Consider the following 17,768-nt stretch of genomic DNA (forward strand, 5'->3'; position numbering starts at 1 on the left):
CATGCAGTGGAGTGCCAGTCCTGGCAGCAGAAAGCAGCCCCTTGGTGCATTGAAATGTCTTGCTGAGATGTCCTCTGGGCTTACTGCACTCACGGGACCCCCCGTGTCCCCTCTCACAGGCTCAGCCAGCGTTGCTTTGGCTTGCAGCTTTGGCTGCTGCTTGTGATGACTTACAGCCTTCCTCAAGCTGGATTGTATTTTTAATTACAGTTTGCATCTGAAGGTGGGCTGCTTTGCTGGTTCGGTTTTGGCTTGCTTTGTTGGGTTTTTTTTCCTACTGTTTTTTTATCTTTTTCCTTTTAAAGTCCAATAGAGTTTAAGCTCCTTGAGAAATAGCTTCAGCTTTTAGGAAGGTGCAGAGCCTTTTCCCTGGGTAGCAAAGTGTTGATTTCCTACACAGGCCTGAGTGATGGTGATTCCCGTATTAAACTGCACTTAGAAGCAGTGACTGTCAGGCAGGGATGGAGAGCTTCTCTGATAAGTTGGAGCTATTCATTATTAAATTATCTTCATTCACTTGAACATCTCATTTTCATTGAATTAGATGAAAAGTGCTCAAAGGCAGCTGCTGCAGCTGCTTGGAGGCTGCCAGGAGCAGCGTGCAAATGTCACTGCTGGCCTCTCCTCCTGCAGCAGCCCCGTCTGACCCTTTCCATGGGACGAACGGAGCTTGTGCTGGTGTAAATCTCTTTGAGGTGACTGTGGGGTTGCACCAGCTGATGGCCTGGCCATGGAGATCTGACTCACCAGCTCTGAGGATCTAGCGGGGATCAACTCCACCGGGGAATAAGGTAGTGAGGCCCCAGGGCTGATCTTAGCCTGGGAGGGGATGAACAAGGTGAGTGTCCTCATTAGCAGGGGCTGGTGTGACTGATGGGGGAGCCTTGCCTCAGTACTTCCAAAGCTGTATGTCCTGCTGGGGGTGCAGCTGGGTTTGGCTGAGTTATGCTTTAAGCTCGGCTTAGAGGACCCTGCAGGGCATGTGAGCTCAGCCTGGGTGCCCAAGAAGCTGTACTGATGGTGGTGCAGGCAAGAAGCAGTCAGGCAGCACGGTCTTGGGCATGAAGCACATCACCGTGCAGGCAGCAGCTAGCTGCTTTGCTTGTGCCTGTCGCTGGGCAGAGGCAGTGCATGGCACTGTCACCCCACATGACAGTGGGATTCAGTGGGGAGTTTTTCACCTTTCTCACAGCAAAATTGATGCAGGGGCTGCCTGGGGCTGAGCAGGTCTCGGCCTCTCTGGTAGGGCTGCCTCTTGGTGTTGGGTTGTCTTACTAACAGCGACAACCCTGACATTCGTCTGCCACCCAAGTGAGAGCTTTCTCCTCCTGCCACCTCCCCACACCCACCTTTACCTCTTATACTGCTCCCTTTCTGTGGCAGTGTGTGCTGGGCAGTCACAAGCCACTCATACACGCACGGCTCACTCTTAAACAGGAAGCCAGCCAGCCCGGGGGTGCTCTTGAGGAACGTGAGCTCTGGCTCCCTGCCTGCCTCTCCCTGCAGATGGCTTTACCCTGCTCCTGCTGCCCCCTCCATCCCTGGGCAGCAGCATGTACCCGGTGGGGCAGCCGCTGGCTGCATTGGGCCCAGCTTTGGCCCTCAGTTGCAGATGAGCTGGTTTGAGTCCTGGTGGTTATTTCTGATGGAGGATGCCATCTGGCTGCCTGATCTCTCTGCTCTCACCTTGGCATGACTCGCTGGCACCCAGCCCCATTGCTCGGCATTGAACCAGGGGGCTGCTGTCTGGGCACGCCAGCCCGCAGCTCTTCAAGGGGTTTTGTGGAATCTGGGCTGGTTTAAAGCTGCCCTCTAGAAATGGGAGGCAAAAGGCCTTGGAGACAGCATGCTGCGCCCAGGCATCATTGATCTCTATCCCCAGTCACACATAAAGCTGCATCTTTCCCTAGAAGTAGGATATAAGGCTCAGAAGTGGGGTGTCTGGCTGATGCTCAAGCCCAAACATTTCAGGAGCAAGCAGCATCCCTCTCACCTATGACAGTCTGTGACCCCACCGGTCAGTGAAATTCCCTTTGCTTTGCTGCCCTGGGTGCTGTGAAGTCCTTCGCATCTCCTACCCTCAGCTACCACCTTTTTCGCAGCAAGGAAAAGCTGTCCCGTTGGACCAGCTCCTCAACAACTGTTGCTTTTCCTTGCCAGTAAATCTCACCCGAAGAAGCCGCTTTGATCAATGCGCTTGGATTTCAGCCTTCAGCCTTGATCAAGGCAGGGGGAGGGACAGAGTGAGCACCCAGGGGCTCTTTGCGGATGGTCTAGGGAAACTAAACTCATTCTCCAGGAAAAAAACCTGCTTCATAGTAAGAGGCGGTGCTGTCAGAATAAGAGTGAACCAGGCAGGCAGAGGAGGAGGAGGAAGGTTGCAGGGCTCCCAGGGCCTCGGCTGGGGTGGGCCAGGTATGGGTCCAGCAGTGATGTGGTGGTGGTGTTGTTGTGGGGGCTGGAGCTGCTGCTGGGTGCGGGCAGGAAACCATAGCTTGGGAGGCATAGTGGGGAGGGCGAACGTACACTTAGTTCTGCTGCAAACCCTATTTTCAATATGCGTTAGCTTTTTGACTCTCCCCCCTTCCCCAACCGAGTGGGGCTGAGAAAGTTCTCTGAGCTGAGAATGGGCTGTATTTGCTTCCTTGGGTCAGTGATTTCCTTCTCATCTTTAACTGGTGGGATTGGTGCTGCAGATCAGGTGTTATGGACCTGAGGACAGCTCTGGAACAAGAGCAGAGGGGGAAACAGCATCCCCTTCTTGCCAGCTGTGGTCTGACCATTTCAGCCATAAGCTCTTGGTGTTGGATGAAGGGATGATAAGGTCAGAGCTTCTGGTTAATGGCAATTAATGGCCAGGAGGAGACCTCCAGGGGCTCACTGGCTTTGTTTCCCCTACCAGTGCATGCAGGAACACTGTGTCAGCAGCTCCAGTGGGCACAGGCCCTCTGTGGGTTGCATTACCTGGGAGGGGAGCAAAAGATGGAGCAGTGAAGTAGAACCTGGAGGCTCCCGTGAGCAGGTGAAAGCTCTGGCCAGGAATCACCCTCCAGCACTGTCCTTCCCCACTCTGGCAATCCTCCTCCTCCTCCCCTGTTCCTGCCTCTGCTCCCTCTTCTCCCGCTGTTGCTTTCCTCAGGTACACACACACGTGCCTTTTGCCTTTCCTTTTGGCTACAGATGGTAGGCAGGAAAACCAGCCAGCCAGATGTGTTTTTCATAGCTCCCAAGCCAGGCATAACTAAACATTTACATTTATTACCAATTAGAGGGGAAACAGACTGTAGTTTTATGTACTGTATGTGTCTGGATATATTTCAGTTTGTGACCTTACTTACATCCCACCCAGCAACTAAATCTCTCTTGGCTGAGAGCAAACCCCTGGAAAGCATCCACGGCACCAGATCCCATCCCAGCATCCCATGTCCCTCCGACTGGGAGATGATGTGGATGCTGTAGCAGCCCCTGACACTTGGTGAGCACCGGCTACTTTGCAGGCAGCTGCAGAAAGCCTGTGCAGGGGTTTGCTCCTGGCTGATGCTGAGCACTCCTAGGGCCACAGGTCTGCCACATCCCAGGGGCGGGGATTGCCATGGAGCCTGGCCTCTGGCAGGAGCCGTGTCCAGCAGCCCTGTGTGCAGATTTACACACAGTGTGGCTGCCAGTTTGTGGCTTGCAAGCGCCCAAAGCCCGCGGTTCCTCAGCCAACTTCACAGCAGCTTTTTGTGATGTTTGAGCCAACAGTGAAACACGAATAAATCCATAACCAGACTTCAGGCCTTACTGAGAGCAGGAAAAAAGGGTGAAATAAAAAGTGCGTGGTGGTGGTGATGTCCCAGTCTGTTACCAGCATGGTCACTGAGGGACTGACATCCTAACAAAGACCAGATCCTGCCCAGCAACGGTCTGGCCCCAACGTGGTCACCACAGTACAGTGTCATTGCTTTCACTGCTCATCTCTGTGAGGCCAGCAACTTAGCCAGAGCTGGTTTGAGCTCAGGACGGGATTTGCATGTGACCAGATAGACTTGGACAGACTGACGGACTCCCACTCATGTGAGGATGAGGACTTACTGGTTCTATGGGTTTGCTACACATGATTGTCAGCTCTCAATCCTGCTTCTAGGCAATGCTTAAGCTGCAAAGAAAAGGTTTCAGTCCCCTTCTTCAGGCCACCATCCCCTGGGCAGGAGAGGAAGGGAGAAATGTGCAGTGGGGACATATTGGACAAGGGTGTTCTTTAAACCAGGCTGTTCCACATCCACCCTGGTACTGCGAAAGTGCCCATCCAACACCACCCCTGCAGCAGCCCCATCGGGATACAGAATGCCGCAGCCACTGGCCCCTGCTTAGCCTGCCCATGCCTCCCCCATCCTCCTTCCAGCAGCTACTGAAGCTGTCAATTCAAGCTGCAACATCCCAGTGCCTTCCTTGCTCCCAGTTTTTACCCAGAGGGTGCCCTGCAGTCGTGTCTGAAGCTCACCTCTGTCTGTGTCACCTGGATCCCTGCTCACACCTCTGCTGTTGCTCAGGCAACAACCTCTGGGTTGGATGCCCCTCCTCTCTCCAGGATGCTGCAGCTGGGAACGCATCCTAGACACCTAGGGAAAGCCATGGGCGATGCCGTGCAGCAGTTGCATACATCCCTCTGGCTGCTGATGGGGATGCCGGGGGGATTTATTCCATCACGGGGGGACTTTAGCAATGCAATTATTTTCTTGGAAGCCTATTAAACTGTTCAAACAGGCAATAAAGAGAGGGGCAATGTTGCTGTGTGGGATGGCAGCTGATGCAAACTGAAGCAAGGTGGGGGTGGATTTCTCACCTGAGCAGGGAGAGCCGTGGCTTGGCGTGGCCATAGGGCCGAGGCCAACTCTTTCAGATAAGGAATAAATAAAGCTGACAGGCTGAAATGGGGAGTTATGAAGAGCTGCAGGATTTTGGCAGAGCTATTGGAGAGTGGAAAGGATGAGCTCTGGGGTGAAAATAGTCTAACTCAGCCTCAGCCTATGGTGGGTCTGTTGCTTGTGCCCATCTATTGGGGGGCAGCATCCTGCCTTCATTTGAACAGGGTGCACCAGGTACAGGCAGGACCAAGGATGCCACAAGCCTTGACCACCAGCCTTTGGTCCCTTCTAAAAAGGAGCTGACACAGGGATGGGGCTGCATATGGAGCCCTTATCCAATAAGAGCTGGGGAGGAGCAAGATAGGAGGTGCCACATCACAGCTTCATGCATGGATTTGTCCCATCATCATGCTAATCAGCAAATGCAGGTGATGGTTTAGCGAGAGAACTGAGCTTAAGGTTATAAAAGAATAACTTTTTTCCCTTCTCTCTTAACTTTGCTGCAGTGTGACAGGGTGTGAGCTCTTGGCAGTGGGATGGTAAATGTTTTTCCATGTGATCTCATGATTGTTAATGGATTTTAGCACTTGACAAAGTAGAAATTGGGAGATAAAAGCTATTAGAAACTAATTTGGGTAATCAGTGATCTGCTCCCCCAGGAGCCTTCCTGAGGTCAGTGCTCCCAACGCCACTGCCGAGCCTCAGAAAAGAAGGAAATCTCTTTTTAAATGGGTTTCATGGACTTCAGGGGAGCCTCTTGATTGATGGCTGATGAGGAGATGGCTTGGATGGAGCAGGCGTGATCTGAACATTGCTCTTCTCCCAGCAGCCTCCTGGGATTTATAGGGTTTCACATCCCTGGACACTATTTGGGTTGGTTTATATGCCATATTTTTTTTTACTGTTATTTTGGTGAAACAACCATAGAAGCTAGTTTGGGAAAACAATGTGGGAAATAAATCCTGGTGGCACAGGCTTTCCCAGTGATGAAAAGTGCTACAGGTGGAGAAATAGGTCCCTGAGATGCTTTTCTCCTTCAATTCCCATCTCCCTGAGTGGATCAATAATGCTAAGGGCAAGGAGCTGTCGTGGGGCATCGTATCAAGGGAAAAGCTGGAAGGTGGCAGGGGGGTTGGAACTAGATGATCTTGAGGTCCTTTCCAACCCTAACTATTCTATGATTCTATGATTCTGTGGTGTAGTTCCCACTGCTGATTTTGAGGCAGATCAGCTGGGAGGGTTTGTGCGTCCTCATACAGAGCAGGAGCTGCCTGATCTCTCTCCTTCTGTCTGCCCATGATCCAGCCTCTGTTCGCGGCATGTGCAGCAGGAGCACAAGGTCTGTCGTGCAGCTTTGTCCTGGTTGTTTTCTCACAGAGCTTTGTCCTCCAGGGAGATCCTTCCAAACTTCACCACCCGTCTCAACCCGCAGCCCGGGAGCAGAGCCAAGAGGTCCCTCCCCTGGGAGCAGCGTCCCGGGGGCAGCTGGGCCATGGGGTGAGGGTCCAGCCCAATGAGGTAAGTCCTGCAGCCAGGCTGCTGGCTGTGAATCAGAGATGCCCCTGGCCCCAGCGCTGCTGATTTACACCGGCTGTGGTGGCATCCCAGGGCAGAGCACCCGTATTTAATGGACATGGTACCATTGCTGGCAGCAGCAGCTCCCAGCTCTGAGCCTGGGGAGGAGAAAGCAATTTGCTATCAGCGGCCACAGAACCCTGCGAGTTTCTCTGGTTGCAGAATGGGATGCTGTGACGGTATGTTATGTGATGGTGTCTGAAGTGGTCCTCAGGCTCTCCTTGGGAGTGGGGAGCACTCGAGTTCAAGGGCTGGTGCAGGCAGTGGGGTTGGGTTGGTACTAATGGGTGGGTGAGGTTACGCTTTTCCATTTCTGCTTAAGGAGGAGGCAGTACAGAGGGAAGAAGGGAGCTGGGGAATTGGAAATAGACCTCCTGAGGTGCCCTGAATCTTGAGTCATCCCAGGTCCTCACTAAACTCCTGGCAGGGGACACAGGAGGGTGGCTGGGACCTCTCCTGCATGTCTGGGCTGATAGCATCCTCTCCCTGCCTCCTCCCCACCTGCTCCTTGCAGCCCTTTCTGCTGCCTTTGGAGACTGCAGCAGGAGGCTGAGGAGGAGGAGAAGGAGGAGGAAGGAAGAAGAAGTTGAGGTCCTCATCATTTCAAGAGCCTGTTAATTGTCCCCCCATGCTTCCTAAGAAGTGGCCATTTGCTGCAGGCCCTGTAAATCCTCTCCAGAGATGGAACACCAGGGAGCACGGCATGGGAGGATGAGAGCCCTTGATGGCTTTGAAAGAGACAGCAGAGAGCTGGAGCAGAGGGAAAAAAATCCAGCCCACTGTCAGCAAAGGGAGAAAATAGACCGAAACAGAGAGAAACTAAAAATGTGCTGAAGCAGCTGATGACAACCCAAACAGCGGGAGAAGGCTCCTGCCTGCCAATTAACAAGGCTCTGGCGCTAATTTGCCACCTTGACTGCACTTCTGAGCCTGTCAAGAGAAGGGGAAAAAAGGAAAAGACGAGGCTAAAAGAGAGCTGGTGAGGTTCCGGTGTGCCTTGTGGCTACGCAGATGTCACTGGGCTTCAGGGAGCTGGGGGAAGCAAGGGGGTGGTGGCGAACCCCCCTCCACGAGCCTGGAGCGGGAAGAGAATTATGGCAAGTCTCTGTGGGCCTGTGTGCGGCAGAGCCGCTCCTAGTCATGGCACTGCCCAACCTGGGCATCCCGGTTTCCCAGGGATAGCATCCCGTGGTCTGGGTGGTTAAAGGGGAGAGTAAGTGGTGATCCCGTGTGTGCCCAGGGGCATGTCTAGTACCGGCGGACAAACCGTGTTACATGGAAGAAGCCTGAGCAGCGCCGAGCCGGGGCGGAGAGGTCCGCAGGCAGCTTGCTATCGCCTGCCTCCCCCAGAAATGCTGTCAAACAGCAAAACAGCTCTGTTGGCAGCTGCCTGGTGGTTATGTGTGGCTGACGAAGCTGGAGGAGCCCTCAGCAAAATGCTCGGCGTGAAGCCTCCCGCCAAGCAAATCATCTGATTTCTGCTTCTTGCCCGTCCTGCAGCCCCGACCAAGAGGGCAGGGACTGTAGGGATGTATTTCAAGCAAAATCTGCACCAGTGCGCTGTTTGCATGCAAAGAAAAAGAGTATCTGCCGGCAAAGTGTGTTACCTGGAGCCTCCCCAGCCCTCCACCCTTCCCTGGGGATGTTTCCCCCCACTGTGTGTCCCATGCTCTTCCTCCAGGCTGACAGCATCAGCTGGGAGCTATGAGGAGGATAACTGAGGTGGGCTGGAGCAGGGATGCAGACTTGGCCCCAGAGCCTCTCTCCATCCTGACAAAACTGTCCCTGCTATTGAGGCACGGCCTGATACGGAGATGCTCTTGGCCATGAGGCCAAAGGCAGCACCTCATGACAAGCAGGGCTGGAGGATCAGCAGGTGCTGTGGAAAAGGGGTAAAAGCGCTGGAGGGGAAAACCGGTGTAGGTTGGATAGCTGGAACCGTGAAGTTTTTTGATTCAGGTGTAACCAATCACAGCCTAACTTTGGCTGTCTTGGGGCTGCCAGATGGAGGTGGGACCAACCCACACCTGGAAGCCACAAGCAGGGATGCTGGAGGAGAGCACTGTGGATAATCCAGTCCTGCTGCCAGGGCTGGGGGTGAAACAGCCCGGCCTTTCCGCAGCCTCCTTTTCCCTGGCAGAGCTGCTAAACAAACGTGTCTGGAGGGAACTGGAGTGCCTGCAATCAAGCGAGTGAGAAGCTCAGCTTGTTATTTAAGAAGCAGCTTTCTGGTGTTCATGCTGCAGAGAATATTGTGTAAATGCAGGGGCTTGCAAACCAGATTCCAGGTAAGCATAATCACAAACATATCAGCTTTTAAGACCGAATGGGTTTGACACTGCATTCCTAGTTCAAGGTGGCATGCTGGCTTTTTGCACCCTGAGGCCAGATCGTGTTAGTGCCATGCAGCAGTGACTCTCCAGCCAGCCCTGCTGGTGTTGGCACTGTTCTTTGCAGGGGAATGTGCTGCAAGGTAATCAAATGCTGACCTCTAGTTATTAACCTCGTCTTCTCAATTACCTCCAGTGAGTGCCTTAATTGCTGAACAGGGATGGGAGGACCCAGCTGCTTCCCCCCGGGATTAACACGCAGCCTGGCAGTCCCCTTGCAGGGGGCTGGAGGGCACAGTGCTGCTGCTGCTCTTCCTTTGATTCACCCACTTACCCTGAAAAAAGTGGAAGTGGTTCTACCAGGGAGCCATCCCATCCTTTCCTCCACTCAGCTAGAGAGGTGGTCCAGGCCCACGGCATGGGGGCCTGTGGCCAGAGATGTGCTTGGCATCACTGTCCCTCCTCATCTGCTAGCCCTTACATTGCCAATGGGTGCTTTGCTGAGAAGGTGCTGTACTAGCTACTGGGCTGAGAATGCCATACACAGCCTCATTCCTGATGGGAATCTAAACCAAGTGCCAAACCCAGTGCTTTTGAGCAATACATGATGAAATCTTGCTGGGGGACTGCAGGAAGGGGAGGCTGCAGAGCTGTTCTGCCTCCCAACCCTGTGGGGCAGCTGCTGAGCATACAGAGTTGATGGCACATCCCAGCAGCTGCCTGCCTGTCCCTGCCTTACCTTGCATTAAATTGAAAGTAAACAGCCTTCATCCGCTTCTGTCCCCACGCACCCTCAGGGCACCACCTGCTGCCCCTGGAGCCAGCACCATGGTGGAGAAGCCTGGGGTCAGTTCTCCATTGTGTGAAAGCTGCTCCACCGTGCCTTGGTCAGCGGCTCCTTGAGATGCTGCCAGACATCCCAATGGCTCTTGCATTCATGTCCAGGTGACTTTAGGATGTATGATTGGTTAAGCATGCTGAAAAGCACGGCAGGAAATGCTTTGGCTGGAGGAGACAAAGGATAGAGCAGAGGAATGTTAGCCCGATGCATGGCCCACATGATGATGGGGAGAAGTGATATGATGGCCCAGAAAGATGTGTAGCAAAAGCCAAAATGATCTTTCTAGCTGGGAAGCCTCCCGGCAGCGGGAGCACACAGCACTAGCGGCCCTCCCTCCTCTACCCTCCCCATCCCTGGGCAGATGTCTGCTGGCTCCCCCCGGGGGAGCTGAGATGATGGCTTTGACTTCTCGTTTCCTCCTGGTGTGTTTAATTGCCTGTTTTTTTCCTCTTTAGGAGTGGGAGACAAGGGAGGAGATGTGAGCAAAGGAAGACAGATGTATGGAGAAGTCCAGGTGACAGATTGAGGGATGCTATAACCACAATAGCCAGCCTGATGGATTGATAGATTAGACAGGGAATATAAATAGCAAGCATAGTTTATCTACCCCCATTTTATTTTCCTCTCGCCTATCTCTTGTTCTCTCCTGGTGTTATTTTCCTCCTGCTTATCTCTTTATCTGTCCAGTCTGAGGATGGAAGAGAAGGGTAACAGGCTGGTGACAGAAGCAGGATGGATGAGTTCAGGCTACCGCTGCTTCTGCAGCATCCAAGCAAGCAAGTTTTGCTGGCTGGGGAGCATTAGGAAGCAGACTCCGATCTGCACACTGAGACACTTTTTCCCACTTCTTCTTTTCCCTGTACCCTGCTTGCACCCCCTGCTTTTGGGATGCTGTAGGCTGGAGGATCAGCTCCTCCCTCTCTCTGCACCGTCCTCATCCAAGAAAGTGGGGCAGCTGCCGGAGCGGTGAGCTCCACTTGTCTGCATACCCAGCGTTTCCATCTGACAGCCGGGCAGCGCCGCTGCTTGATATTCTGGTCAGGCACCGAGCACGGTGGCAGCAGCACCGGGAAGGAGGGAGGGATCCACACAGCAAGAGAGAAGCCAGGTCCAGAGATGACAGTAACTGTTTGGGTTTTTTTCTTTAATCTCCGTTGGTTTTGGTTGCTTTTTTGCTCAAAAAAGGCATTATTTAAAAAATATATTAAACAGATACATTTTACTAATATGTCTCTTGGCTGGAGCCACCGACAAGAAATGACACTCCCCAAATAAACAGGCTTAAAAAAATCCCTCCCAAACAAAACAAATAAATAAATACATAAATAAAACTTTTTTTTTTCCTTTTCTTTCTTTCTCGTGTTTTAGGGTTCTCTTTCACGTAAGGAATTGTGGCCCAGAGGTCTCTGCCAGTGTCAGTGACTGCAGCATCCCTGGGGCAGGTGCCAGGTCCTTCCCATGCGAGGGGTCACGATGCCTCAGTACCGCAGCAGGCACAAGAGGCCCCAGTGGAGATCTGCCGAGTCTCAGGGGCCTGCAGTGCGGTGTCCCCCTGTGCCCGTGTGTACGGCTGCAGGAAGGACCACAGGGGATGCAAAAGCGAAGGCGCCATATAAACCTCTCTTAAAAAGACTACAAAAGTTGGGGTGCTGAGGATCCACTGCTGGAGGATCCTCATGGCAGGTTGGGCTTCTGCTCCAGCTGGACCAGCAGCTGCCTCTGGCCAAGGCACATCCCTCCTGGCCACTGGCATGTCCCCTCAGCCACCAACTGAGTGGCTGTGCTGGCATCGTCCCAGTGCTTGGAGCCGGTCTGCGCTGCGTGAGCCATCCCTCCTCCATACTCCTGCTGGTGTCCTCTGTCCGCTCAAGCCCTGTGTCTCTTTGGCCAGTCGCTGGATGTACTGTGGAAGCACGCGGTTGGCACTAAGGTAAGGCCTTGATTTAATTTTTTAGGGTAGTTATTCCTTTGCTCCTCCCAGGAGTCCTTTCTCCCAACCCCCTCGCTCTGAGATCGGAGCAGCCCTGGCTGTTAGCTGCACAGCTTGCCCGTCTCCTGCTCTAGTGCGTTGGGCAACTTGGCATTGAAGGCCCTCAAAGAGGACTGGATCCTTGCCACCTCATTGTTGGCCAACTTGAGCCTGTGCCGGAGCAAGCAGGTGAAGAGGTCAAGGCGGGTTTTGCCAGGGGGTGACAACCTGTTTACTCGGTCCCTGATCTCCAACAGCTGAAGCATGGCTGAGTCCTGGGAGCCCTGTGTGTAGGGGTAGTCCAACTGAAGTATCAGGTCACGAATAGCATCTGGCTCAAAGGGCAGGCTGTAGCCAAAGACTTGCAAGCTGTTGATCTTCATGTACCCCAGGTTCTTGGAGGGATCTGCCATCTCTAAGGGTTCATAGTAGATTGTCTCGTTGGAGCTGTCATCCAGAGACTTGATGCGGCTCCGCAAGTAGACGTGGACCGTTTCAAAGAAGGTCTTCCACTTATTGCCCAAAGTGAGCGTCCAGTTTTGGCATTGGGCAGAGGCATCTACATTAGTCCTTTCCCAGTCTGGGAAGCTGCCTTCATTGACGGGCATGAACCAGCTCTCTGAGTGGCTCCCCCCGAAGGGGTTGACATAGATGGCCATGACAGGCTCCAGTGTGCTATTCTTGGTGAGGCAGATCTGCAGAGAGAGGGCCAACATCACGTGAACCAGCCCGGGCTTGTACTTGTTGCTCTTCAGGGTCAAGAGCATGCGTTTCCTCCAGGAGGGGTCGAACCAGCTCCCCAGGCGCATATCATTGCTGATGAAGATGGAGTGCACCTCGATGCGGCTGTCCCGTTTCTGCAGGAGGTACTTGAGCTCCAGGTCCTGCAGGTCCGTCTCCAGCCCCAGGTAGTGCTCCAGTGAGTCGGCCACTTGGGGGCGGCAGAAGCCCTGGGTGAGCACGTAGCCGTGGTTGCAGGTCCCGCAGCGGGTGCTGTTGTCCTCGGCACAGCTGGCGCAGGCGGGCCCCTCGCCCAAGGCACACGGTATGGACCCCTGGCAGGACGGCTGCTCGGAGGGACATGTGCAGCTGTGGCTTTCTTCCAGGAAGGTCCCAGGCACAGTGGTCTCGCTGCAGTACAGGAGTGACTGTGCACGGCTCCACCAGTAAGGGAGGGACCTGGTGGAGAAGAGACACAGGAGAAGAGATGCTTACATGGCATCTTTCAGGTCATGATCAAAGGAGTTTCCCTAGGCATGGAAGAGCTGCCCATCTTGTGGTCACTTTTCTGCACTGCCTATGGCACTCCATGGAGAAAGCCCCATTTTCCACCTCTAGCCTTAGACTCAACCTCTCAGGGTCACATTCCAGGGTGGCACTGCTGCCCCTGCTGCCTGCTTGCCCCCAGGCATCCCTCCAGCAGGGCAGGGCCTCTTACAGCCCCAGCCATAGGTAGGTGGACTCTGGGTGTGAGCCTCCCTCAGGGCTCTGAGCAGTGTCCCCAGTGCAGGATAGGGATGCTGTGGTGGTACTCTACCTCTCCTTGGGCAGCTTGAAGCGAGGTTGCCGGTGGCAGCGTTTGCTGAGGTTGAAGAGCCGCCGGATGAGCCGGTGGGTTTTCCTAGAGAGCAGTTTCAGGCTGGTGCCCAGCTGCTGGTAGCGATGCTGAACGTCCAGGTCCATGGCCCAGAAGTGGGAGATGGCTGTCCTGTTCAGGAAACGGTCCCCAGGGAGCCTCTTCACCAGGGCCTGAAACTCCTCTGCGCCAGAAGAGAGATGGTGTCAGCAGACCCATGGGAGCAAGTGGCAAAAGTGGGGCTGGAGGCAACCCCCCTCCACCCAAACTCGGGTCTTCACAGTGTGACGACCTCTCTGGATCCTTCCCTGGAGCCCACCACCCAGCCTGGGCTGCTCCCAAAGGAGGAGCTGCAGGGGAAGTGATGCTTTGTGGGGTGTCCTCAGCCTCACCTGACTCCTCGAACTGGCTGTGGTGGCTCTCCCAGGCCCTCCGGAGCTGGGCCAAGCTGCTCTCCAGCGCCTGGATGTCGGCCTCGGGGCAGTTGCAGCGGGGGAATGCGGGCTGGCACTGGCAGCGGCAGTCGCTCTGGTGGCACACCAGCTCCCCGGCCGAGCTGCAGGCGATGTAGCTGAGGGCAGCCGCCACAAACCTCTCCCGCAGGTAAGAAGGGAGCACCGTCTGCAGCCCTGCAAGCAGGAAGAGCCCCAAGAGCATCAGGGCACATGTTGTGGAGCCCCTCAAATCATTGTCCGGGCAAGGAGGGAGTGAGCCTTCCCGCTCCCCAGCCTCCCACCCTTACATGATTATCATATCAATTTGCTGTGGAGCCGCTTGTCTGGGCTGTGCATCGATCTTGGCTCCTCTTGGCAGACGAGCAACAACCTCATCCTACACAGCTTTGATTATTTTCATCCCCTCTCCTCCCCAGCTCCTAAATTAAAAGCAGGATCTTGAGCCAACTTCCTCCCCTGCGGCCCCCTGTGTGCCCACAGCCGTCCCACAGCGGCACTTGTCCATCACCGCGTCCCCACCAGCCCAGCCCTACCTTGGAGCTGCACTTTGTTCTCAGGGCTCTGCACCAGGACGGAGCTCACCGAGTCCAGGTTGTCGTAGTTGCTACAGCCAAGTGGCCCTGTCCGTGTTTCAGTCACCTAAGGGGAGACCCACAGGTGGTCGGGGACACGGGAGGGGACCCAGCGCAGGTGCCACCCCACTGAGAGTGCTGCAGATAACCCCTGGTGGACTTGCCATGCCCCACTCCTCAGAGCAAGCTTGGAGAGGAGGATTAATTGCCTGCTAATTGGCTTGCTGACAGGTGGCAGCCCTGCCTGCAGCCCTCTGAAAAATGTGCCTTCATTAGCGTGCCCGATTTCCCATAAATAACACAAATGTGCTAACTCTGCCTGCTCTGCCCCTCTGCCTGGTGAGGTGCCGCTGTTGAGACCCATTGCCGCTGTCTCCCGGCGCCGCGCTCTGCCTCGCACCCTCGCGTACCTTGATGGCGGCGGTGGCGATCTGGATGTGGTGGAGCCGGCGCAGTGTGCTCTCCCGGTCAATGAAGTAGGACGCTGCCAGCTGGTGCAGGGTCTCCAGTGAGACCCCAGAGCTGTTCCCGGCCACCCCGGTGGGCTCTGCCCTGCGGCTCAGCTTGCGCTTGTCCACAAAAATGGTCAGGGACTCCTCTCCTGGGGAGGACATGCAGTGTTTTGGGGGCTGCTGCCTCCCCCCGTTCCCCTCCTTGGACATACTGCTCCTATAGCGCTTATTTCCCCACCCTCTCTCCTATGCACGCTGCCTTGTGCAAGGGAAGTGAGCGGGCAGCAAGCACCCGCCAGCACCCACCTCCCAGCGTGGCGGCGAGCAGGAAGTGTGTCCCATACTTTCTGATGAGGCTGTCGGTGATCTGCTGGGCGCTGGGTCGGCGTCCCAGCAGGCGGATGTTGCGGATAAATTCGGGGGCCAGCGGAAGCGGCAGGCTGAAGAAGTCTTTCCTCTCCAAGGCCAAATTATTCACCTTCCAACGAGCAAACTCTCTGCGGGATGGATATGGCAGTGAAGAGAGGGTTCAGAGCAGGTCCAGCTGTGCCACATGCACGCTGTCCCCTCCACTGTTCACAGCTTCCAACTCGGGGCAGGGGGGACCACCCCAGTCTCCCCATTGCTGCAGCAGAGGTAAAGGACCTGTTGGTCTCACCAGCTATAGATCCAGTCAGTACAAAAGCAGCATCCCTCCCTAAGCCATTGATGGAGATAATGAACTACAAGCAGCAGAGATACCTAATACTGATTAATTAGGCGCCTCCGGCAGGCATTAATCACAGCCCTGGGCTGGACCAGAGCCTTTTCCAGCCTGCTGGGCTGCTTGGGCCTTGTCCATCCTCCATCCTTACGCCAATGGGTCTGGGTGAAAATCTGACATCTGGGGCTTCCATAGTTGCAAGTCTTAGCACCATTCTATACCAAGCTGGAGGCACTGGGATGTGGTGGGTCCCCTCATAGCCCCAGGCACTGTGAATGTGCCCCACTGGGCCCCCGGCATCACCCAGCCCCATGGGGGAGCTGCCTGGAACAACCAACAGACCGTAAGCAACCAGAGACTGATTTCAGCCTAATCTGTGGCATTTTGCTCTAATTAAAACCAGGCGTTGGCTTCAGACAGTTTAATTAAGGGCTGGTTGGGAAAGAAGGGAGAGGGAGAAGTGGATGGCTGCAAAGGGAGGGGCTTGGCGGGTGCTGGGTTGTCTTGCATCATGGTTTTTGGGCCCACAGAGTAGGATGTTAGGGCCAGGAGTGGAGCGGAGGCAGGATCCTGCTCTTCCCCTTGCATGCATACTCCCTGGGTGCTGGGTGGCCAGGAGCCCTGCACCAGTTTCCCCCCATCCCATAGGTAAAGCAAGCCCTGAAGGCTGCTAGCTGGTTCTTTGCTTAGAAGAGGTTCAAGCCAGCTGCTGTCCTTCCGGCTGCTTTTTCCCATCCCACCACAATCACCAGCAGCATCCCTGGAGGACGTGGGTCCCTCGGCATGGTAGTATCTGTGCGTAGGAAAGTGGCAAAGAGGGGAGAGGAGCTCTCTGGGGGTGCTGGGCTGCATAACATGGCATTTACGTCAGATCCCCTGGGAGGGAGCGGCTGGGCTTTGTTCCGCTGCTGGAAACCCCCAGGGATGGGCACCAGTGAGCAGAGGAAAGGAAGAGGGCTCATTAGCAGAAGGTGACAATTATCACTCGGAAGTGGTGGAGTGGGTTTCCCAAGCTGGCTGTCATGTTGTGGCTCTTTACTGGAGCCAGTGGACCCTGCTGTTGCTGAACCTGGTTCTCTAGTGGCAAGAACCACCCCCCCCAGCATTAGCCCCTAAGCATGCAGTATCCCGCTGCCACAGTTTATGGGATGACAGCACTGGGAACATGCCAGGGAGTCAGTCAGGGTGACTTTTTGTGAGCCTTAGCAACATCCCAGCCCCAAATGGCTGGCAGTCCAGGCAGGCTCACTAATTCAGCACAGAAATGTGTGCATGCAAAAGTACAAAGGAGTATCCCTCCATGCCTCTCACCACAAGGGTTGATCCCATCTCAACCTGTGCATCAGGTCACAACCAGCTTGGGCAAATCCTGCTTGGAGCCGACCCCAGCCATGCCATGAGCATCTTGTGGGGCTGCTGTTATATTCCCTAGGAAAGCAGCATCTCACGTGCAGCCATCTGCTGACTCTCCTGATGGGCAGCTTCCTCCCATACGCAGGGATTAATCAACACTTGTGTGGATTAAAGCAGGTTCGTCTCCCCTCTGCTGTACCCACCACAGCCCTCCCACACCACAGCTCTCTCCTGGGGTGCCCATGGCCTCTCACCTGTAGATCCTGTACCTGGTGGTGAAACCCTGCCGGTAGCGCTCCATGAAATCCACGTAATCCTGGGCTCGGTAGAAGGGTCCCCGGTCGGTGAGGAGCCAGTCGAGGGGTGCCCGGCCGGAGGAAGAGGAGGATGACGACGAGGAGGAAGGGGTCGCGGGGGCAGCATGCTGCTGGGGCACCGTACCTCCCGCCCCGCCGGCCACCCCCCAGCGGCAGCACGTGCTCAGGGCCAGGAGGGCCAGCGGCCACGGGAGCATCGGCGGGGGGCCGTCAGCGCGTGGGAGCTCCTGCCGCCCCATCCTGCTGCTGCCCGGCCGGCTTCTTCATTCTCTCACCCCGCAGCAATCCTCCGGGACGGCCCTGCCCTGCAACGGCACCGCGGGGAGCCCGTGAGGCGCAGCGCCGGGTGAGACGAGGGGTGCTGACCGCTGTCAAATGAAATCCTGGCTAGTGGCTGTTTGAGGCACTTCTGGCTTTCTCTCGGCTGTGCGTCAGCCCGGTGACCCAAGCTTGCTGCTAAGGAGTGCCCATGTGGTGGGACGGTGGCCTGCCTCTGTGCCTTGCACTTTGGGGATGCCTGTTATGAGCACATGTAGCTCATTTTAGCGGGGCTAAAAGATGATAAGCATGGGGAAATGGATGAAATGAGCCTCTCCAGGTATGAGTTGAGCAACATTGGCCTGATGTTAGGCTTTCCTTTGCCTCCTGCCAGTGGCTGGCCAGGCTAATCATGGTGATGTTTTGACTGCAGTTGGTGTTTATCTCAAGCCAAGATCTTTCTGCTCTCATAAAGCAGGGTGCAGTATCTGCAGGAGTAAAGATGGAGCTTCTGGCCCCA

General features: G+C 55.2%; 2 protein-coding genes across 15 annotated transcripts in view; one reads left to right on the top strand and one right to left on the bottom strand.

The window, feature by feature from the left end:
* The window catches only part of ASTN1 (astrotactin 1), a 221,150-nt gene that overhangs the window by 112,145 nt on the left and 91,237 nt on the right, over positions 1 to 17,768 (top strand). The gene's annotated exons all lie outside the window — the stretch shown is intronic.
* BRINP2 (BMP/retinoic acid inducible neural specific 2) lies at positions 10,749 to 17,254 on the bottom strand. The gene is made up of 7 exons (XM_065674140.1): positions 16,928 to 17,254; positions 14,924 to 15,114; positions 14,576 to 14,766; positions 14,127 to 14,232; positions 13,531 to 13,767; positions 13,100 to 13,322; positions 10,749 to 12,741 (listed from the first exon to the last, which is right to left on the bottom strand). The coding sequence occupies exons 1-7, from the start codon at positions 17,227 to 17,229 to the stop codon at positions 11,625 to 11,627; spliced, it is 2,367 nt and encodes a 788-aa protein (XP_065530212.1). The 5' UTR covers positions 17,230 to 17,254; the 3' UTR covers positions 10,749 to 11,624.

This window comes from Lathamus discolor, chromosome 3, assembly GCF_037157495.1.
Source record: "Lathamus discolor isolate bLatDis1 chromosome 3, bLatDis1.hap1, whole genome shotgun sequence".
In the NCBI taxonomy this organism is placed as follows: Eukaryota; Metazoa; Chordata; class Aves; order Psittaciformes; family Psittacidae; genus Lathamus; species Lathamus discolor.